At 46.0% G+C, this 17,492-nt stretch overlaps 1 protein-coding gene across 1 annotated transcript in view; it reads left to right on the top strand.

The window, feature by feature from the left end:
- The window catches only part of PIK3CG (phosphatidylinositol-4,5-bisphosphate 3-kinase catalytic subunit gamma), a 28,060-nt gene extending 11,677 nt beyond the window's left edge, over positions 1–16,383 (top strand). The window contains exons 6-10 of the mRNA XM_080818665.1: positions 22–112; positions 919–1,049; positions 2,040–2,151; positions 3,394–3,551; positions 15,910–16,383. Of these exons, the coding sequence (XP_080674791.1) occupies positions 22–112; positions 919–1,049; positions 2,040–2,151; positions 3,394–3,551; positions 15,910–16,188 (771 nt within the window). The 3' untranslated portion in view covers positions 16,189–16,383. The remainder of the gene's footprint in view (positions 1–21; positions 113–918; positions 1,050–2,039; positions 2,152–3,393; positions 3,552–15,909) is intronic.
- The last annotated feature ends 1,109 nt before the right edge of the window (positions 16,384–17,492 follow it).

Here is a 17,492-nt window from a genome sequence, read left to right as displayed (position 1 = left end):
TTTTTTGTGTTTGCTGTCCAGATTCTACGAATCATGGAATCCATTTGGGAGACTGAATCTTTGGATCTGTGCCTCCTGCCATATGGTTGCATTTCAACTGGGGACAAAATAGGTATGTGGTCACCTCGGGAGATGAATGTACCACTCAGCTCGCTTCAAGGGATCCTGAGCTCTTTCGTATAGGCATTTAATACCTGAAAAATTACACACATAATCCATATGAAAAGGAAGGCAGTGTTCCAAGGCTGGTGCACGTGACTTGAGTTAATGTGGATCTGTTGGAAATACACAAGTGTGGGATTCCAGTCCTGTGACTATACATGGCAATGATTTTAGTAAGAACTTATTCCCTCCTCTCTACTTCTCCACGTCTAAACTGTAACTCGTTTCACTGCACATTAAACGTCTCTCTCACAAATAACATTTAAAAATAGACGGAAAGATCTGTCACTTACTTCAGTATCTTAGAATTCACATTATTGAAGTGATTATATAGTCATCTCTTTGGTGCTTTTATAGACATTTAACATTTTTGTTTCAGCCACACATATTTTTATTCAAGCTTCTGATCTGAGAACTGTATAAAACCACTTCCATTTGACCCTGGGATTAAAAAAAGGAAAAGGCACCATTTGCCAAGCTCCTATGCTCAGCACATAAGTGCTTTTTACTCATGACTTTTCAAAACCTGCTTTTCCTCTTTTCATTCAGGGACACTGAAAGCAGGTCCCACACAACTTCCTCCATCCTCCTCCTTTACTCTCTGTCCCTCCTAAGAAAACCAACAGCACAAACCTGGAAATTAGCCCCCTGGTTGAAAAGCCCTCTGCCCACCCCCCCATCAACAGAGACAGAGCCGTTCACCCCCGGGGTCAGGCACCAGGCCCCAGTTTACATCAGATTCTGTGCCTCCTGTAGGAATGATCGAGATCGTGAAAGATGCCACAACAATTGCCAAAATTCAGCAAAGCACAGTGGGCAACACGGGCGCATTCAAAGACGAGGTCCTGAATCACTGGCTCAAAGAAAAATGCCCTATTGAAGAAAAGGTGAGCTCCTGCTTTTTGCAGCACCAGAGGCTCCTTGCAAGCTGGTCATTTATGTAGCAATAATGGGTTCACATTTTCAAAGCATCTACCAGTGTCACACGTCCTGATGTTGGGCAAAATCCTGTCCTTGTGAGGCCAAGAGGGTTTTAAGCGCCTTCCCGTGGGACACAGCAGATTGGTGTCAAACGCTCCATTCAGAATGCTGTGAGCATTTGCTTCTCCTTTGATTATCAGGCACGCTTTGCATCAAATTTGGTTCTATGAAATGATGTGTTGGCACTTTTTAGGACAGTCCATTGTTGTTGTTCAGCAGAAACATGTAGTCACTGTGTTATCAACCCCTTCCTCCCTGGGAAACGCCACCTCTCCTATCAGCGAACTTGTAATTTACACCCCCGCCCCCACCCTCCCATCTAAACGGTGAATTATGGATGCGGCAAATGTCACTTCCAGCATCTTTCTGAAGGACATATGCTGCGTCCTTCACAAGCTGCGTGCTTGGGCTGCTTGGCTGTCGCTTCAAGTTCTGCTGCGCCAGATTAGCCCTTCTCATTTGCATGGTTAGCAGCCTTTTGGGGAGGAAATATAACTAGCAGCATTTATTAGGCGGCCGTACACGTGGATTTGTGAACCCGTGCCTACTGGAAGCGGTCACAAGCAAAACACACGTTCACGGATGAAGGAGGAACCATTATGGGTTCTGTGGAGTCGCTGGCAAGCGGTGCGGAAATGAACCCTTTGATCAACTGTTGCTCCCTGACTCTTGTTTCCTCTCCCCGCTCTCCTGAGTCACTGAATCTTCACCTAAACTGTAAGGAGAGCGGTGACCAAGTCGGCAGTTCATAGACAGAACGTTAATGAAATCGGGGGCAACCCACTTGCTTTCTGAAAACGGTTCCCAGAACGGTCCTTTTTGGAAGTCACCTGTCATTGGGGCGCGCTGTTCTTTGCGGTTAGAACACAGCTAATACCCGGATGCCTTTGCGTTAGTTTCAGGCAGCCGTGGAGAGATTTGTTTATTCCTGCGCTGGCTACTGTGTGGCTACCTTTGTTCTTGGAATAGGCGACAGGCACAACGACAATATTATGATCACGGAGACAGGTGAGTTTATTTATTATCATTTTCCTATCATGGTAGAATATATATAACAGAATTTACCATTTTGACCAGTTTTAAGTGTACAGTTAAACGGCATTAAATACATTTACACTGCTGCACAACCATCACCACCCATCGCCAGAACTTTCTCACCTTCCCCAACGGAAACACTGTCCCCACTGAACTAGTACTAACTCCCCCTCTCCCCTCCCCTCAGCACAGAGCAATATTTAAGCAGAGGTCCGTGTGAGAGCTCACATCTAGAAGTCATTACCATGCAGGGACATAGATGCCGTGATCACTCCCAGACAGAACCCAGGAGTGAATAATGGAAGAAGATGCCAGAAATGAGACTTCAGAAGGAAAAGCCAGAGAGTAGCTAGAAAGCTTGGGTGGGGACATATCCCAGAAGCTGGTGACAGCGGGTGTGATCGGTAGTGCCAGACGCGGCAGGAAAGTGATGACAAGAACTCCCAGATGTCCTTCCATTGGAAGCACTCTGCCTTCCTAACCTACCCCTCGTCACCAGTTCACTGACTGCCCTGACAGTGGTCAATACTGGCTACCGTGCCAGGAAAGGGTTCTCTGAGAAATCTGGACCAGTTTAAGAGTGGAGCCTGGAAAAAGCACCAGATGGGGGTAAACTGCTTCCTCTCTGTGGGAAACAAAAGACGTCATGTACTTATGGACCAGACGTGCGATACGGGCTACGGAAACGAGAGGAGATGGTGGTCATCGTGGTGGTAATAGTGACAATGGTAGAAATGGACCCAAAAGAGATTCCAGATGGTTTATTTCTGTGGGGCTACTCCAAAGTAAAAGATGAACGCCCTTCCCCCAAGCAGCGCCAACCCGCCTTCTCTCCTGAGTCCCATAAAGGGCATAAGAATGTCCCAGGTGTAACGATGGCAGATTAGCCAGAGAGTGTAGACTTCCATTTCTAAGAATAATTCTGAGACGAGTCAAGGATTTTTTTTTTTTTAATGGCATTTGGCTGTCATTTAAAGAACACCAGAGGATATCAAAAACACACTTGGTTCAAAGAGTGCTTTGTGGTTACTACTACGCACACCTGCTAAGCCGAAAAATATCACAAGCCGCTAAAACAGGGTAAAAATAGCTCTCTCACCCAAGATAGCTCATTTTCTGGCAACTTGAAAAAATACTCCAGGAAATAAACAAACCAGAGTGTTGTTACAAGCCATTGTGCCAGTGTAATGATGTCTGACATTTTCTTCTCTGAAGGAAACCTATTTCATATTGACTTTGGACACATTCTTGGGAATTACAAAAGTTTCCTGGGCATTAATAAAGAAAGAGTGCCGTTTGTGCTAACCCCAGACTTCCTGTTTGTGATGGGAACTTCTGGAAAGAAGACAAGCCTACACTTCCAGAAATTTCAGGTAATTGGCCTCCTCCTGCGTGGCCTCCGGGAACACCAACCGGAGAGTGCCTGCCGGGCCCAGCAGCCCTGCCCCCCTCAACTCTACCAAGGTTTTTCTGCCCACCCTCCCCAGGAGAGACACCCAGTCCTCCCCAATTCCTCCATTCCATCCCCAAGTACACAATCCCATTCCTCTGTCACCTCCCACCTCAAACCAAACGGCAGGTGAAAGCATTCCATAATCCAGGGACAGGCAGATCCAGAACACCAGGATGGCCCCTGTACTGAAGGGCGGCTTGACTGGGGAGCCCCTCCGAATATTTCTTTCTCTATTCAAGCCAGGGCCTAGAAAATCCAAATTTTGCCTGTCCCTTTCAGGACTCTCAAACAATAGTGAGCTTCTCTTGATGTCTGCGACAGGTGTGTCTTTTTCAAATTACTGACAGAGGGCATGGTGGCCGCACCCCTGGACTCTTGTCTCATGTGTGTGAAGGACAGTCCCTTCTCTCATTCGAAATCCTGTCAATGTGTGCAGGGGGTGCGCCCAGCTCTGACACGGCCTACTCACCGGTCAGTGGGGTCTGACACGGGTCAGCCCGTCTCCCGGGGTGTTCACGTCCTCCTTGCTTTTTTATTCCTTCCTGGTCTCCATCCACATTTGACTAGCAAATATTTCGAGCACCCAAGGAGGAACATTCTGGCACTTGCAAACTTAGTAACTGTGAAGGAATAGAAGTGAAAATGACTACCTGACGGGCTGCATGAAATATGTACATGGTATGACCCACGAACACGAAACAGACCAGGGAGGTCAAGAGTGTGACTTGACCGGCACCTGTGCTTAGATCCCCTCTAGAGACCCCACCCCCGTCCCTGACCCCCAGCCTTAGGGCCTCTTCAGCACAGCCTGGTTTGCAATTAGCATTTCAGGAACAAACCTTTTTTCCGGAGTCTCTTCTTGAGTCCCCTGGGATCCTTGGGAGGTGGGGCCTGAGCCAGGCCCCGTAATCCAGCGCAACAGGAACCGGGAGATACACATGGTTCTGAAAGCTGTCTGTTCTTGTTTGTTCTCCTGGCTGATTTCGATCTGATTACAGGATTTAATTCTCCCACGGCTCCAGGAGTGTTGTCAGAGAGACTGAGATCTCTGCGGCCAGATGGTCTTGGGATTTTTCGGGTGTGTGTGTGTGTGTGTGTGTGTGTGTTTCTGGGTAAACTCAACTGGGTTTCAGTCTATTTCAAGGGCTTTGACACATTTCAGTCCTGTTTTTCTTTAAAGTTAAAAATCATGTCTTTTGACAACTTCCTGGAAGAGAAAAATGGTTCCCAAAAAACCCCCAAACCTGGAAGAACTTTACCACTTAAAGAAGAGGGGGACCCCAGAGGAGGGGCCTCACCCAAGGGGCCTCACGCACAGCCGCAGTCATGCCACTGAGAGTCGGGCACACAGGAGTCCGTCCTCTCTGACAGGCTTTCCTGCTGTCTCTGTGTGTGTTCTCTTTCTCTCAGTCAGTGGTTTCCCCAGAATGACTGCCCGTCTCTGCTGTTCCTATGGACCCCACAGGGTCCATGCCACCCCTAAAATCCCAGCAGGACTTCCCCCTTTACTCTTATTCATTGTTATGCTTCGAAATATTCTTTAATGAAGATTTGGGACGTGGGAGGCCAAGGAAAGGTCACTCCTCGTCCCAGGCAGCTTCTACCCAAAGCAACAAAACTCTGCAGGGCGCCTTTGCACTACTAGGCTCTCGGTCTGGGACCACCGCTCCGTCTGTTGTGACTAAAGCTGTCTTCCCAAACCGCTAAAACCTCCGTCACCAAAGTGACCTCTAGGCAGTGTGCACTGCTAAAAACACACCTTCGTAAATTTTACAGAACTGACATATCTGTGTTCTAGAGTATTGGCCTACGGTTTAAGTACCTGCAAGCCTTAAACCCAGATCCAGAACAGCACTGCGGCTGAAGGATGGCTTTGGAGCAGACAAATGAGCTTGAATCCTAGCCCTCTACTTAATACCTCTGCGTGTGATACAGACCACTCATCTGTTCAGAACCTGGGGCTCCTCTTCCGTAATAGCGGGAGCAGGAAGGGATTATCTAAGCGGAATGGGTAGAATGCTCTTCCCAGTGCCGAGACCACAGCCAAAATCCAACACCCGGCAGCCCCCGGTGTGACGTATATTGCAAGGGCTCTGCTAACTTGGAAAACTTTTAAGCTGAAAAGCCCTCTTAGACATGAGATCACAAGCACAACAGCAACGTACAAAACACAAAAGAGTAGCCTTGTTCTGGGGAAAGAGCGGGGGCAGTGGGGGTCTGAGCTCTGCCTGCTTGCCCCCCCATCCTGCCCCTTTATCTGCTCACCCCCTGTACCTCACTCACAACAGGAAAAAAGCTGGCCACAGACACGTGTGTATACGATTATCTCATATCCAGGCTTGTGAAAGTTTCAGCTTGACCAAGATGAGCAGCAGGTTTTCATCATTTGACTCAGGCCTTGTGACAATTTTTTTTTTAACATACTACTAAGCCTTCCAGAAGTTTTTCTGTTTCTTAGTTTTATGTTCCCTTTTTGAGACAAAGTCCTTCAGGCTCTGGGACTACGTCTCTAAGCTCTCGAAATAGCGCCGCAGGATCTCGTATAATAAAGCCACCGTTTTTAGGTAGGCTAGAAAATGTTGTATATATTTACATTTTGAATCAAAGGTGTCCTCATTTCCAGCAAACCACTAATTTAGAATGGTGAGGTTAATTAATGCACATAGCACATTTGAGTAACCTGTTAGGGAGGATGGAGAGAAGCTGACCCACTTTTCATTAAGGGTGAGGCGAGCCTTCTCCATAAGACGTGAAAACATACCTAGCTCCGGCTCGAAGGCCGGAAACTGAAAGAGGAAGGCGCTGCTTTATTGCCCCTCTCCCTTTTTTCCAAAATACTTGTTGAGCCCAGGACCATCTTGATAAATTATTTCTAGGATAGGGTCGACTTCAGGAGCAAGCTGTGATCACACAAAAAGGCACACAACCAAGGCATGCTGACTGTTTGAGCCCGAGGACCCCCGTTGGCCCTCGGAGCAGCGTCCTGGACGCCACGGGCTAAACAGAAACATTTCAACGATGACGGTTTTGATAAATAAATTCTCCTTTGGGAAATCTCTCCCTTACTGAAGAGTGAAAAGGAAAACCATGCTTTACAAATCACAGACAATTGATTTGAGAACCACTGTGCTTTAAATTTCACTAAATGATTTTAGAACCTCTGTGAACTACAGATACATTTATATCATCAGCAAATGAAATTTGGCTCCCTCTTTTTTTAATCTAAGAACGTGGGGGCTTTCTCCTAATTTTAAAAGTGGTAAATGTGGTTTTTTTAAAAGCCAGTGAAATATTAAAAATATCAGGAAGATACTGAAAACCCACCTTCCAAAAAGAACACTGTCCGCATTTGAGTGTTTTCCCTTCATTCTACTATTTGGCCTCGGAGAAGATAGTAAATTCATCAGAATTTGTTTAAAACCTGAACTGAAGCAATAGATACAGTGCTATCCCTATAAACTGTTCAGCGGCTTCTCACCTCACTTTGAATCAAATCTGATTATCGAAGCCTGCCCGGCGAGGCTCCATTCGGGGAGCCCACTGCACGCCCCCCACAATCACTTCCAAACAGAGCAGTCTCCCACCGGTGGGGCCCCCGGCCTTATGCTTTGCCCTGCACTGTGCCTTCATGGCACCTGGGACCGCATATCGTTGTCTGTGCAAGGCTGTGGCAGCTGGGCCCCATCTGACCTGAATCCCTCCTGTGGGGCCTGAGACGTAGTGAGCGCTCAGGAGGCATTTGCAGAGGAGAGAGGAAAGGGCGGAGGGTCAGTTCCTGCCTGCTCTTGGCACACAGTAGGCACTGAGCAAATGCATGTTAGATAAAGCGAAAGAAAGCTGGGGAGCCAGATAACACCTTCTCGGGCACATCTATGCAAAGCAGGCAGCTCAAGGAGCACACTTAAAAGGCATTTGCCCCTAGATGTCACTCTTAAGAAGCGTTTTATAGGAGAGAGTTCTGGAACTTATTCACGGTGTTACTTTAATCTTGGGGGCCAGCTTTACCACCCCTGGCTGTGAGGTCCCTGTGCCCGATCTCTGTGCGGAGTCCTGACCTGGGTTAAGAATGATCTCGGCTGTCGTCTTGCTCTCCTCTTGGATCCCAGGTTCTTTTAACTGCCTCCGCCTCAGTTTCTCCAGCACGGCCCTGCTTGTTAACCTGCCTCTAGGAGCGGGGCCCTGCCCCCACCTGCCAACTAGTTACCTTGCTGGAAACTCAAGCACTGTCCTAACTCCCACCACAGGGAACCTAGCGCCTGACACTTCTGAGGACTGTGGTCTCCTCACCGGTATTCCCCATTCCTGCTCTCTGACCGCCCTTCCCCTCATGGTAACCCTGGGTTTGTCTACACTGAGAACCCCCTGTACTTATGAGCTGCCAGCCTGTGCCTTCTCAGCCTCCTATTCCGCCCTGTTGTGGTCACCAGGCCCTGTTTTCCCCTAGTTCTTACCAGGCCCTGATGGATAAGATCCATTGCACTTTGTGGGGCAGATACAAGGAGGGAAAGCAGAAAGAATAGCATTAGCCGGGGCATGAAGTCAATATTTAGTATCCATATTTAGGAACAAAAAGTACAGGCGCCCGGTATGAAAGCCACACAGGTATAGACGGAAATGTGGGGTGAAATTTGGGTCAAGGAAAGAAATTTGCATCTAGTTTGAAGCAGTGCAAAAGGTGTATGGTGGGGGGGTAGAGAGCAAAGCAAAGGAGTCACTTGGAGCTTCATTAATGAACCACGTTCTTGTAATAGACGCCTATTATAGGCCAATAGGGAGACGACAAGCTTACCTGTCAAATGGCCCAGAACACACTGAGTTGAGAAAGGATTCCTTCTTGGGATCTGCACCCTGGACCACTAACAAGGTCAAGCCCAGCCTGCTCTCTCCAGGCCTGAAGATGCTCAGTACTATACTACCCACCGGAAGACAGCCTCAGAGAAGGGTCCAGCCTCAGTCATCTGTAGGCATTGGAATTCACGGGCGTGGATTTTGGACCCCCGTGACTTTTAAACATCTATCAAGAATAGCTGGCATCTCCTCTCCCTGTTTAGTTTCTCCTAGAGAATTGTTTCGTCGACCCGAAGAGTATTATTGAAGCTGTTACTCCCCATGTTACAAAAAAGTGTCCTCTTTATAGAGATCCTCTTGCAAAATCTCTGTTAGGTCATAGTCTCCAGAAAGGCTGTGTTTCTCCTACACAAAGAGTTTCTTAAAATCTTCTGACCATTGGGTGAAGTTAGGGGTTTGATTTTCCTTTTGGCTACAGATATATTTGAAGATGGCCCACGGCAAGTATATAGCGTTTGTGATGTATGGCCTTGAACTGGTCTTTGTGATCATGTCCTTTGTCCTTCCTTTCCTTTTTCTACTCACTTCAAATTAATGTTATTTTGACTTCTGTGTACCCAGATAATCCGACCTCAGTCCCTTCTGGAACAGGCTGGAACACGCACACATACCCCTACATACAGTCCACTTAGAATATCTGACTAATAATGCAAGACAGTGTAATTGTAACCGGTAGGTTTCTAATGAGCTTCTAAGTATTTGAGAACATGGCAACACAGCCCTTTGCCTGGTAGATGGAGCTGGTCTGAGATTAATTTTTAAGAGGTCTTTAGAGAGAAGATTCCTAATTCAAACTCAACAAATGCACAGCCAAGTGTCAGACACACTCTTCCTTCAGATTTACCAGAAAGTGCTTCCTCCTGCGTTATTACGTCTGCTGGCCGGTGTCTCTCCGTTTTGCCAAAATAACTTCTAAAAGCATAGCCTGGCCAATTCATTGATTTTTTTTTTTTTTTTTTTTTTTGGTTACAAAACAAAATAAAATCCTCTCTGGCAGAAATATTTTTCTCTCCACTGTCTCCTTCCTCTAGCGGACGGAGGCAGCTTTACTATTTAGAAAAAGTCAGTGGATGCGGACATTGCTTTTCATTGATGAATCTTTGTGAGGTTTTCTCTTCTCTCTCCTCTCGGCCCTGGAGTTCCTGTTTTGTAGCCCTGGGGTCGCTTCCTCATTTTCGTCAGTATATGTGTGCAGTACTAGTTCACTTCCACTTTGTTTTAGAGGAAAATGGAGGAGTTTGTTTTAAGAAAAAGGAGGCCTATTCCCTATGACCTTGGACAGCCTAAAGCAGCCAGAGCTCATTGGTGGTTAAAAAATTAGTAGACTGGGGCACATGGGTGGCTGAGTCGGTTAAGGCCTTAGGCTCAGATCACAATCCCGGGGGCCTGGGATGGAGCCCAGCATCAGGCTCTCTGTTCAGCAGGGAGCCTGCTTCTCCCACTCCCTCTGCCCCTCCCCCAGCTCATGCTTGAGCTCGCTCCGGCATGTTCTCTCTCCCTCCATGTCAAATAAAATCTTTAAAAAAAAGAAAAAAGGAAGAAATTAATAGACTGTATACAGAAAGCTTTCGGTTTAATGAATGAGTTTGGGCCCAGTTAACAAAATGACTCTAAGTCTTAACCCTGAAATGGTAATGAAGTCCTTTTTTCCCAAGGCTTCCGGGAGTGGTAGCTTTGTAAAAACAAGCCTTTCCTTTGGTACTAGATGCTATAATTAAGGCACTTGAATCAACTATGAAATTAGGAGCCGAGGTGCTGTGTAGGCTCAGTCTATCTGTTCACGGCTCCTGGGTGGTGTTCCGGCTCACAGTAACAATACTACAGCGTTCCCCACACTCATGCTCATTAACAAGTGCATCACACCAAGTTCCCGAAATCAGATTCTTCCTTCACCCTGTCTTCTCCACTCAGTATCGTACAGCCTTTGCCAGGCAGCTGAGAAGGAGAGAATGAGGATGTCTGAGGTCGTGCCAAGCAGCCTGGGCGGAAGGGAAAATTCTGCTGCTCCAGCCAGTCACTTCTGTGTTCTGTGTTTCCCCCAGCTCCCCAGGCCACATTCTCAGTCCCTCAAACCACAGGCCTCCGGCCCAGGGCAGCCCATAGCCAAGGCGCTCTCACACACACCCCGTGGCTGAGTACAAGAGCAGAACTGAAACTTCTGGGGCTTGAGGGGGCGGGGCCAGTGCCAGCTGAGCCCCTCCCCCGCCAAGAGAACCCCCTGCAGGAGCTGCCAGGCCACTACCTGCTTCCGACTGGCTCCCCACCTCCGCCTCGAGAAGTGGGCGTTCAAGAATGCAACTTGGCGTTCTATTAATAATCGCCAACCGCCCACACTGCCCTTAAATCTCACCACAATCCTATGAAACGGGTCTGGGTATTCTTATGCTACAGATGAGGAAACTGAGCTCCGGGGAGGTTAAGTGATTTCTCCGATGACAAAGAGCTTGTCTGTAATAAAGCCAACTTTGAATCCAGGCTGCGAAGTGCGACCACACGTCTAACCCCTGCTCCGCACGGTCGCTAAGCCATAGGCCTTTAAATCTCTAATCAAGGTTCGGTGTCTGCTCCGCCAGTCAGAGCGTAGACACCGTGGCTGCCCCGGACGGGGCGTGCAATTGGGGGGTGAGATTTCTCCCTCACAGACATGACCCTTCGCACACAGTGACAATCAGAACTGAGTAAACTCAAACCAGCTGAGATGCCTCATGTAGAGGAGGTGGCCCGAGAGGAAGAGAGACAGACACAGGACTGTTCTTTTCCTTGAATACATTTCTGTGTGCCACAGTGAGGAGTGAACCCGTGGTTTGCCGCTTTAAAAGATACACAGCACCTACGGACTGGTGTTCAAATACCTTGGCCCCACGCTCATTTTCCTTCTCAAAGATTTTTCTATTAAGGAGTTTGACCGCACAGTGAGCTCAGACAGCAAGGGATGTGCCTGGAGCCCCCAGTGTACAGAAGGCTAGAAAATAATTAAAAATCAGAATATACTCCAATTCAAAACCAAAAGGCATCCCCATCGATGCCCTTGTGAAAATCGTGTGAGCTGACAAATTAATGAGCCAGTTGCCTGGGGTGAAGTCTGCCCTTCACCTGTGTCATTACCAAGAAACGAGAGCGACATCGGTGGGTCCTCCGGATGAGCAGAAGGTAGTGATTTCCGGCCATAAGTGGAGTCACGAAGGATGCACGAGCGCTAATACACTGGGGCCGAGGCAGGAACAGCCCAGGCTCTTGGGTCTGGGAGCTTCCGGCTCCAGGGCAAGCAGGCAGATGGGAGGTACAGAGTGATGACCCCAGACAGGGACAGGAGATGAGGAACATTTACTTACGAAAGGAGCGCTGTGTACCACCCCCCGGACCAGACATTTTATATATATTTTCTTGCTTAATGCCAGAATCATCCATGGGCTTTTCTGCTTAGACGGGGTGATGTGTCCATGGTCCAGCCTTGCTGTACAGAATGATACAGGCGTGACCGCCATCACCGCGGCTCTCAGCCGGCCACGTGTGAGTGACACAGACAACATCATCCAAGAGCAAAAAAGGAAACTCACTACCTTAATATTTTGGCCTGTTAACCTTACAGTCTTTTATCTCTATAAATATTTTCTGTCCGTTTACCAATACGGGCTTACGCTGCACATGTTGTCCGATGCCCACTTTTTAACTCAGACGCTGTTACATGGTCATTCCGCGTTCCTGTCCAGTCTCACTCCGGCACTTACAGAGCACACAGCTGGAGGGACTCCCATCCATCCTTTTTATCAACCCGCACTTGTAGGATGTCTAGGTCCCCTTTAAGCTCCCGTGTTTTTAAATAACGTTCTGCTGAATATTCTTGTAGACCGAGCACTGCTGAAGTGATGCGATTTTTTTTTAAAGGTAAATTTCTAGCATGGAAATTGCTGGGTCAAAGGATAGACACATTTTTAAAGTCCAGTTTATTGAGGAATAATTCACCTACAGCATAACTGGGCCTTTTCACGTGTACACTTCTTTGATTTTGGATGAATGGCATCAGTCACTTGACCACCACTGCAGTGAAGTTCTGTAACACTTACAAGTAATTTAAAGCTTTTGATGCATGTTATCAAATTGTTCCCTAGTAAATTTACACCTATTCCCACCTTCTGTCAGCCCGTGAGAGGTGAACATTGGATTTTATTCTTTTAAGAAAAAAAGTTAAGATTTCCCAATTTGGTAGGTGAATGTTTCCATCTTGTTTCGTTAACATTTATTTGATTACTAACGAGATGGTGTATTTTTTCGTGTTTATTCTCTGGTTTTATGTCTTGTAGTGTGAATTCACATTTATATAGTTGGCTTATGTGTCTGCCAACTACTTAATTCCACTCTTTCTTACCTATTTGTAAGAGCTATTGGGGGCCGGTAATGGAAGAAGTGATTTGTCGTGTTGCAAATGTGTCTTCTCTTGCTGTTTGTTTTTTCTGTTGTTGGCTATAGCTTCCCCACCTCCAGTAACATTTCCATAATCTCACCACCTTTGCCTTAGAGACTGCACCTTGGAAAGTGATCTTCATAAAGGCCTTTCCCACTCCATGATTATTTAAATGTGTGCCAATTTCCTAGGAAAGAAACTGACCTTAAAGGTAGAGTAAGAAAAAAGTTGAAATGTAACGTATTTAATCTTTAATGCATGAATGAATTTATTTTCACATATCACACAGGGTAAGCTTTATTTGTCCCCCAAATGTTGAGCTGATTGTACCAGCCCCATTTATCCAATAATAGATCTTCTCCTCACTAATTGGAGAAGTCACCTTTGATATATATTACATGGACATTTAGTCAGATCCATGTGCTTGAACTTTTCCATTCTCACCTACACAATGTCTTCTCTTTTTCTGAGGAAAAGAATAGGCGCTATTTCCCACAGTTATAAATACCATAGTTTTAGAATATGTTTTAGTATCTGCCATGCCAAGGACTGGTTTTCATTAACGTCCTTGTTCAAAACGTTCTCTCTGGGCCTAATGGTTCCAGACAAACTTAAAACCATATCTAGGTCTTAATACCCAATAGGAATTTTTGTTGAAATTTCATCATAGATGAACTTGAGAAGAACTTGCGTCTTTATAATAAGCAGTCTTCTCTCTGAGGATCATGCTACATCACTCCACGTGTTCAAGTTTTCTTTTCTATTTCTCAGTAAATTTTCACATCTTTAAAAACAACGGGCTCGGGGCGCCTGGGTGGCTCAGTGGGTTAAGCCTCTGCCTTCGGCTCAGGTCATGATCCTAGGGTCCTGGAATCAAGCCCCACATCGGGCTCTCTGCTCAGCAGAAAGCCTGCTTCCCCCTCTCTCTCTGCCTGCCTCTCTGCCTACTTGTGATCTCTATCAAATAAATAAATAAAATATTAAAAAACAACCACAACAACAACAACGGGCTCTGCAGGTTTTGTGTATGCATTTATCCCAGGAGCCATGGCGGGGGTGGGGGGTGGGGGGGTGGTTTTGTTGCCGTTATTCACAGTGTTTATCTTTTCACTCTACTTTCTAACTGGTGGCTCCAATTTATAGCATCCTATGTTTTAATTTTATCAAAAGCTATTTTTTTCTTTTTTTCAAGATTTTATTTATTTATCTGACAGACAGAGATCACAAGCAGGCATAGAGGCAGGCAGAGAGAGAGAGAGGAGGAAGCAGGCTCCCTGCCTAGCAGAGAGCCTGATGCGGGGCTCGATCCCAGGACCCTAGATCACAACCTGAGCCGAAGGCAGAGGCTTAACCCACTGAGCCACCCAGGTGCCCCTCAAAAACTATTTTTTAAAGATTTTATTTATTTCGGGGCACCTGGGTGGCTTAGTCCATTAAGTGTCTGCCTTCGGCTCAGGTCATGATCCCATGGTCCTGAAATCGAGACCCGCATCAGGCTCCCTGCTCAGTGGAGAGCCTGCTTCTCCCTTTCCCTCTGCCTGCCACTCTGTCTAGCTGTGCGCACTCTCTCTCTCTCTCTCTCTCTCTCTCTGTCAAATAAATAAATAAAATCTTTAAAAAAAAAGATTTTACTTATTTCTTTGACAGGCAGAGATCATAAGTAGGCAGAGAGGCAGGCAGAGAAGCAGGGGGGAGCAGTCTCCCCGCTGAGCAGAGAGCCAGATGAGGGGCTCGATCCCAGAACCCTGAGATCATGACCGAGCCAAAGGCAGAGGCTTAACCCACTGAGCCACTCAGGTGCCCCTCAAAAGCTATTTTGATAAAAACTAGTTACTACGGTATTTTTGCTTTTTCCCCTCAGTGTTCCCAGGAGACAGTGAAGTTATTTGTAAATACTAACAAGTTTACCTTTCACATTACATTTTAGTTACATATTATGTGACATGTTAATTTTAAGAAATCAGAAGCAGAGGTCACCCGGCTGGCTCAGTCAGTCGAGCATGCAATTCTCCATCTCGGGGTTGTGAATTTCAGCCCCACGTTGGGTGTTAGAGATTACTTAAAAATAAAATCTTAAAAAAAATTAGAAGTGGGTTTTAATACAGTACTTTATGATGATCCTTGCAATTTGGGAATAAACAGTCTTTGGAGATGTGTATTATTCTTTAAGCATTTTCCTCTGTATTTTATTTGAAATATTTCTATCTGTAATCATTAAATCCCGTTTTCTTTAACACGCTATCTTTGCCAAGTTACGATATTAGGGCTGGGTGGTTCTCATACTGCAAAACTGAGAACCTTGCAATTTCTTCTCTACTTTGGGACCCATTTAATTGGCATAAGCCCTTAGCCTTGCTTCCCAAGTGGACCCAACTCACCTATCTCATCTGCTCGAAGGCTTTTGGAGGAGGTCCAGCCAAAGCATTGGCTTAAAGCCCTCTCTCTCACTCAGTATCGAGCGTTTGTACTAAAATTCCCACATTATTCAACAGTTTGAGCGTCAGCAAAACGCTAATACATCTGTTTTCTTAGACTAGGACAAATTGTAAAATAAAGATAAAAACAAAAATCTCCCAACACCACATTGCCATCGTTTCTCTGGATTCCATTAGCCGTTGGCAAACACTTAGGCTTACATCAAGTATTGCTTCCAGTATGGTGTTCAAAAACTGACTCACCCCTGTGCAGAGACTACAGACATTTCTACCCTCAATGTCCTAGGACAGAAATGGACGTAAAAGGTAAAGTAAGAAAAAAGATGAAACGTAGCCTATCAGTTAGTTTTCCTGGGGCCCAGCGGGACCCTGGGTGACGACACCAACGTGCTTCAGAGGGTATAAACACAGTCCTACGTTCTCATCAAGGCTTCCATCGGAGGCGGGGGACCTGCCCTCTTTGTGACAGCTTCCTTCCACCCGAGAGGACAGGATAAGGCTGCGTAAATTCCAGGACAGCCCCGTGATCTTCAGCCCACTCAATTACCGCAACAACGCTAATAGCACTGTCTTTTCCTTTCTCCTTTACACAGGACGTGTGTGTCAAGGCTTACCTCGCCCTTCGTCACCACACAAACCTGCTGATCATCCTGTTCTCCATGATGCTGATGACGGGAATGCCCCAGTTAACCAGCAAAGAAGATATCGAATATATTCGGGACGCCCTAACGGTGGGGAAGAACGAGGAGGAAGCTAAGAAGTATTTCCTGGATCAGATCGAAGTTTGCAGAGACAAAGGATGGACAGTGCAGTTTAACTGGTTCCTGCATCTTGTTCTGGGCATCAAACAAGGAGAGAAGCATTCCGCCTAATTCTCCAGGCTAGAACGCAAAACCAGTTCGGGTCCTAGAGCTTTAGGTCAGCACGTCCGCCATCGAACTCGGATCTGAAAGGTAGCAGGACATCGTGAAGGTTGGCATTTCAGAAAGCCCCGTTCCTAGCTGGACTCTTCACTGGAGGAAAATACTGGCATGTCAGATTGCCTAAGGTTTTAGGCTTATGCCCAGGTTTGTTTTTTCTCTCATTCACCTCAGTGATGTCGGAGAACAGTCTAAGTTTAAACAAACTAATTACTTCCTCGTGGTGCCTGCTGATTTGATTATCTTCTTGAGAATAATTGGTGACATGTCTTTTCATCTGGGTTTACGCTCAATTTTGGTTATTCTTGTGCTCCTCAAGCCCTTGAGAGAAAATGATGTTATCACTGTAACCTTTCTCTCATTCCCCAAAGGACACTTCCAAACACCCCATCCTTGTCTGTAGAGGTTAGTGATTTGCTGAAAGCAAAGGCGGGTTAGCCTTTTCAGTGTCTCTTGTAATTAGGGTCTTTTACAGCATACAATGGAGACGCTCGGACACACACTGGACAACCTGAACCGTTGGACTCTGGCCCTCCCCTGTGGGTCTGGCTGCAGGGTTACTAAGAGAATAGCAGAGATAAGACCATTTGTCTCAACTCCACCCAGGAGTCAACGGTCAAGTACAGTTACTCCAGCCTTCACTAGTGGAAACAGGAGGAAACTAAAGGGACCCCCCCCAATTTTTTTTAACCTTTTTATCTTCCTCCCTGCCTCCTTTCTTCCTTAATGGCTAACCCTCCCACAACTTGTTACCCAAGTTGTGAAATCCTCAGAACATATCTACCTTAGAATTCAAACAGTAGTTGAAAAACAATTTCTCCTCTAGGGTTACTGAAATTTTAGGTACTTCTTTGTAGACATGTTTGGAGTTTTTGTTTTGTTTTTTTTTTAAAGTATGTTATTAAAGAGGACATTCTAGGAAATAGGGGTTCATTTCCAAATGCCTTAATTTTAAATTTTAGCCTAAGCAGTTTTTTTTTTTTCTTCTTTTTCAATGGAAGAAGGTCTTTGAGCTCTAAACAATACATCCAGTTAGGAAACACACTACGTGCTCTGGCCATCTCTCAGTTTAGAGGACGTTGAAACTCTGATGTATTCTTCAGATTTCCTAGAAGCTGAAATGTCTTCTCTAAAAACTATTTTCGTCTCCTAAATATTCTATACTGGAAGCGTTTAACCATAGAGAAAGATCGTTAAATTATTTATGAAATATTTTAAAACTACCTATAGTTGGTACTTTACCTAGAAATAACTCT

This window comes from Martes martes (assembly GCF_963455335.1).
Source record: "Martes martes genome assembly, chromosome: 11".
Taxonomy (NCBI): Eukaryota; Metazoa; Chordata; class Mammalia; order Carnivora; family Mustelidae; genus Martes; species Martes martes.
This window is presented reverse-complemented; position numbering and strand designations above follow the sequence as displayed.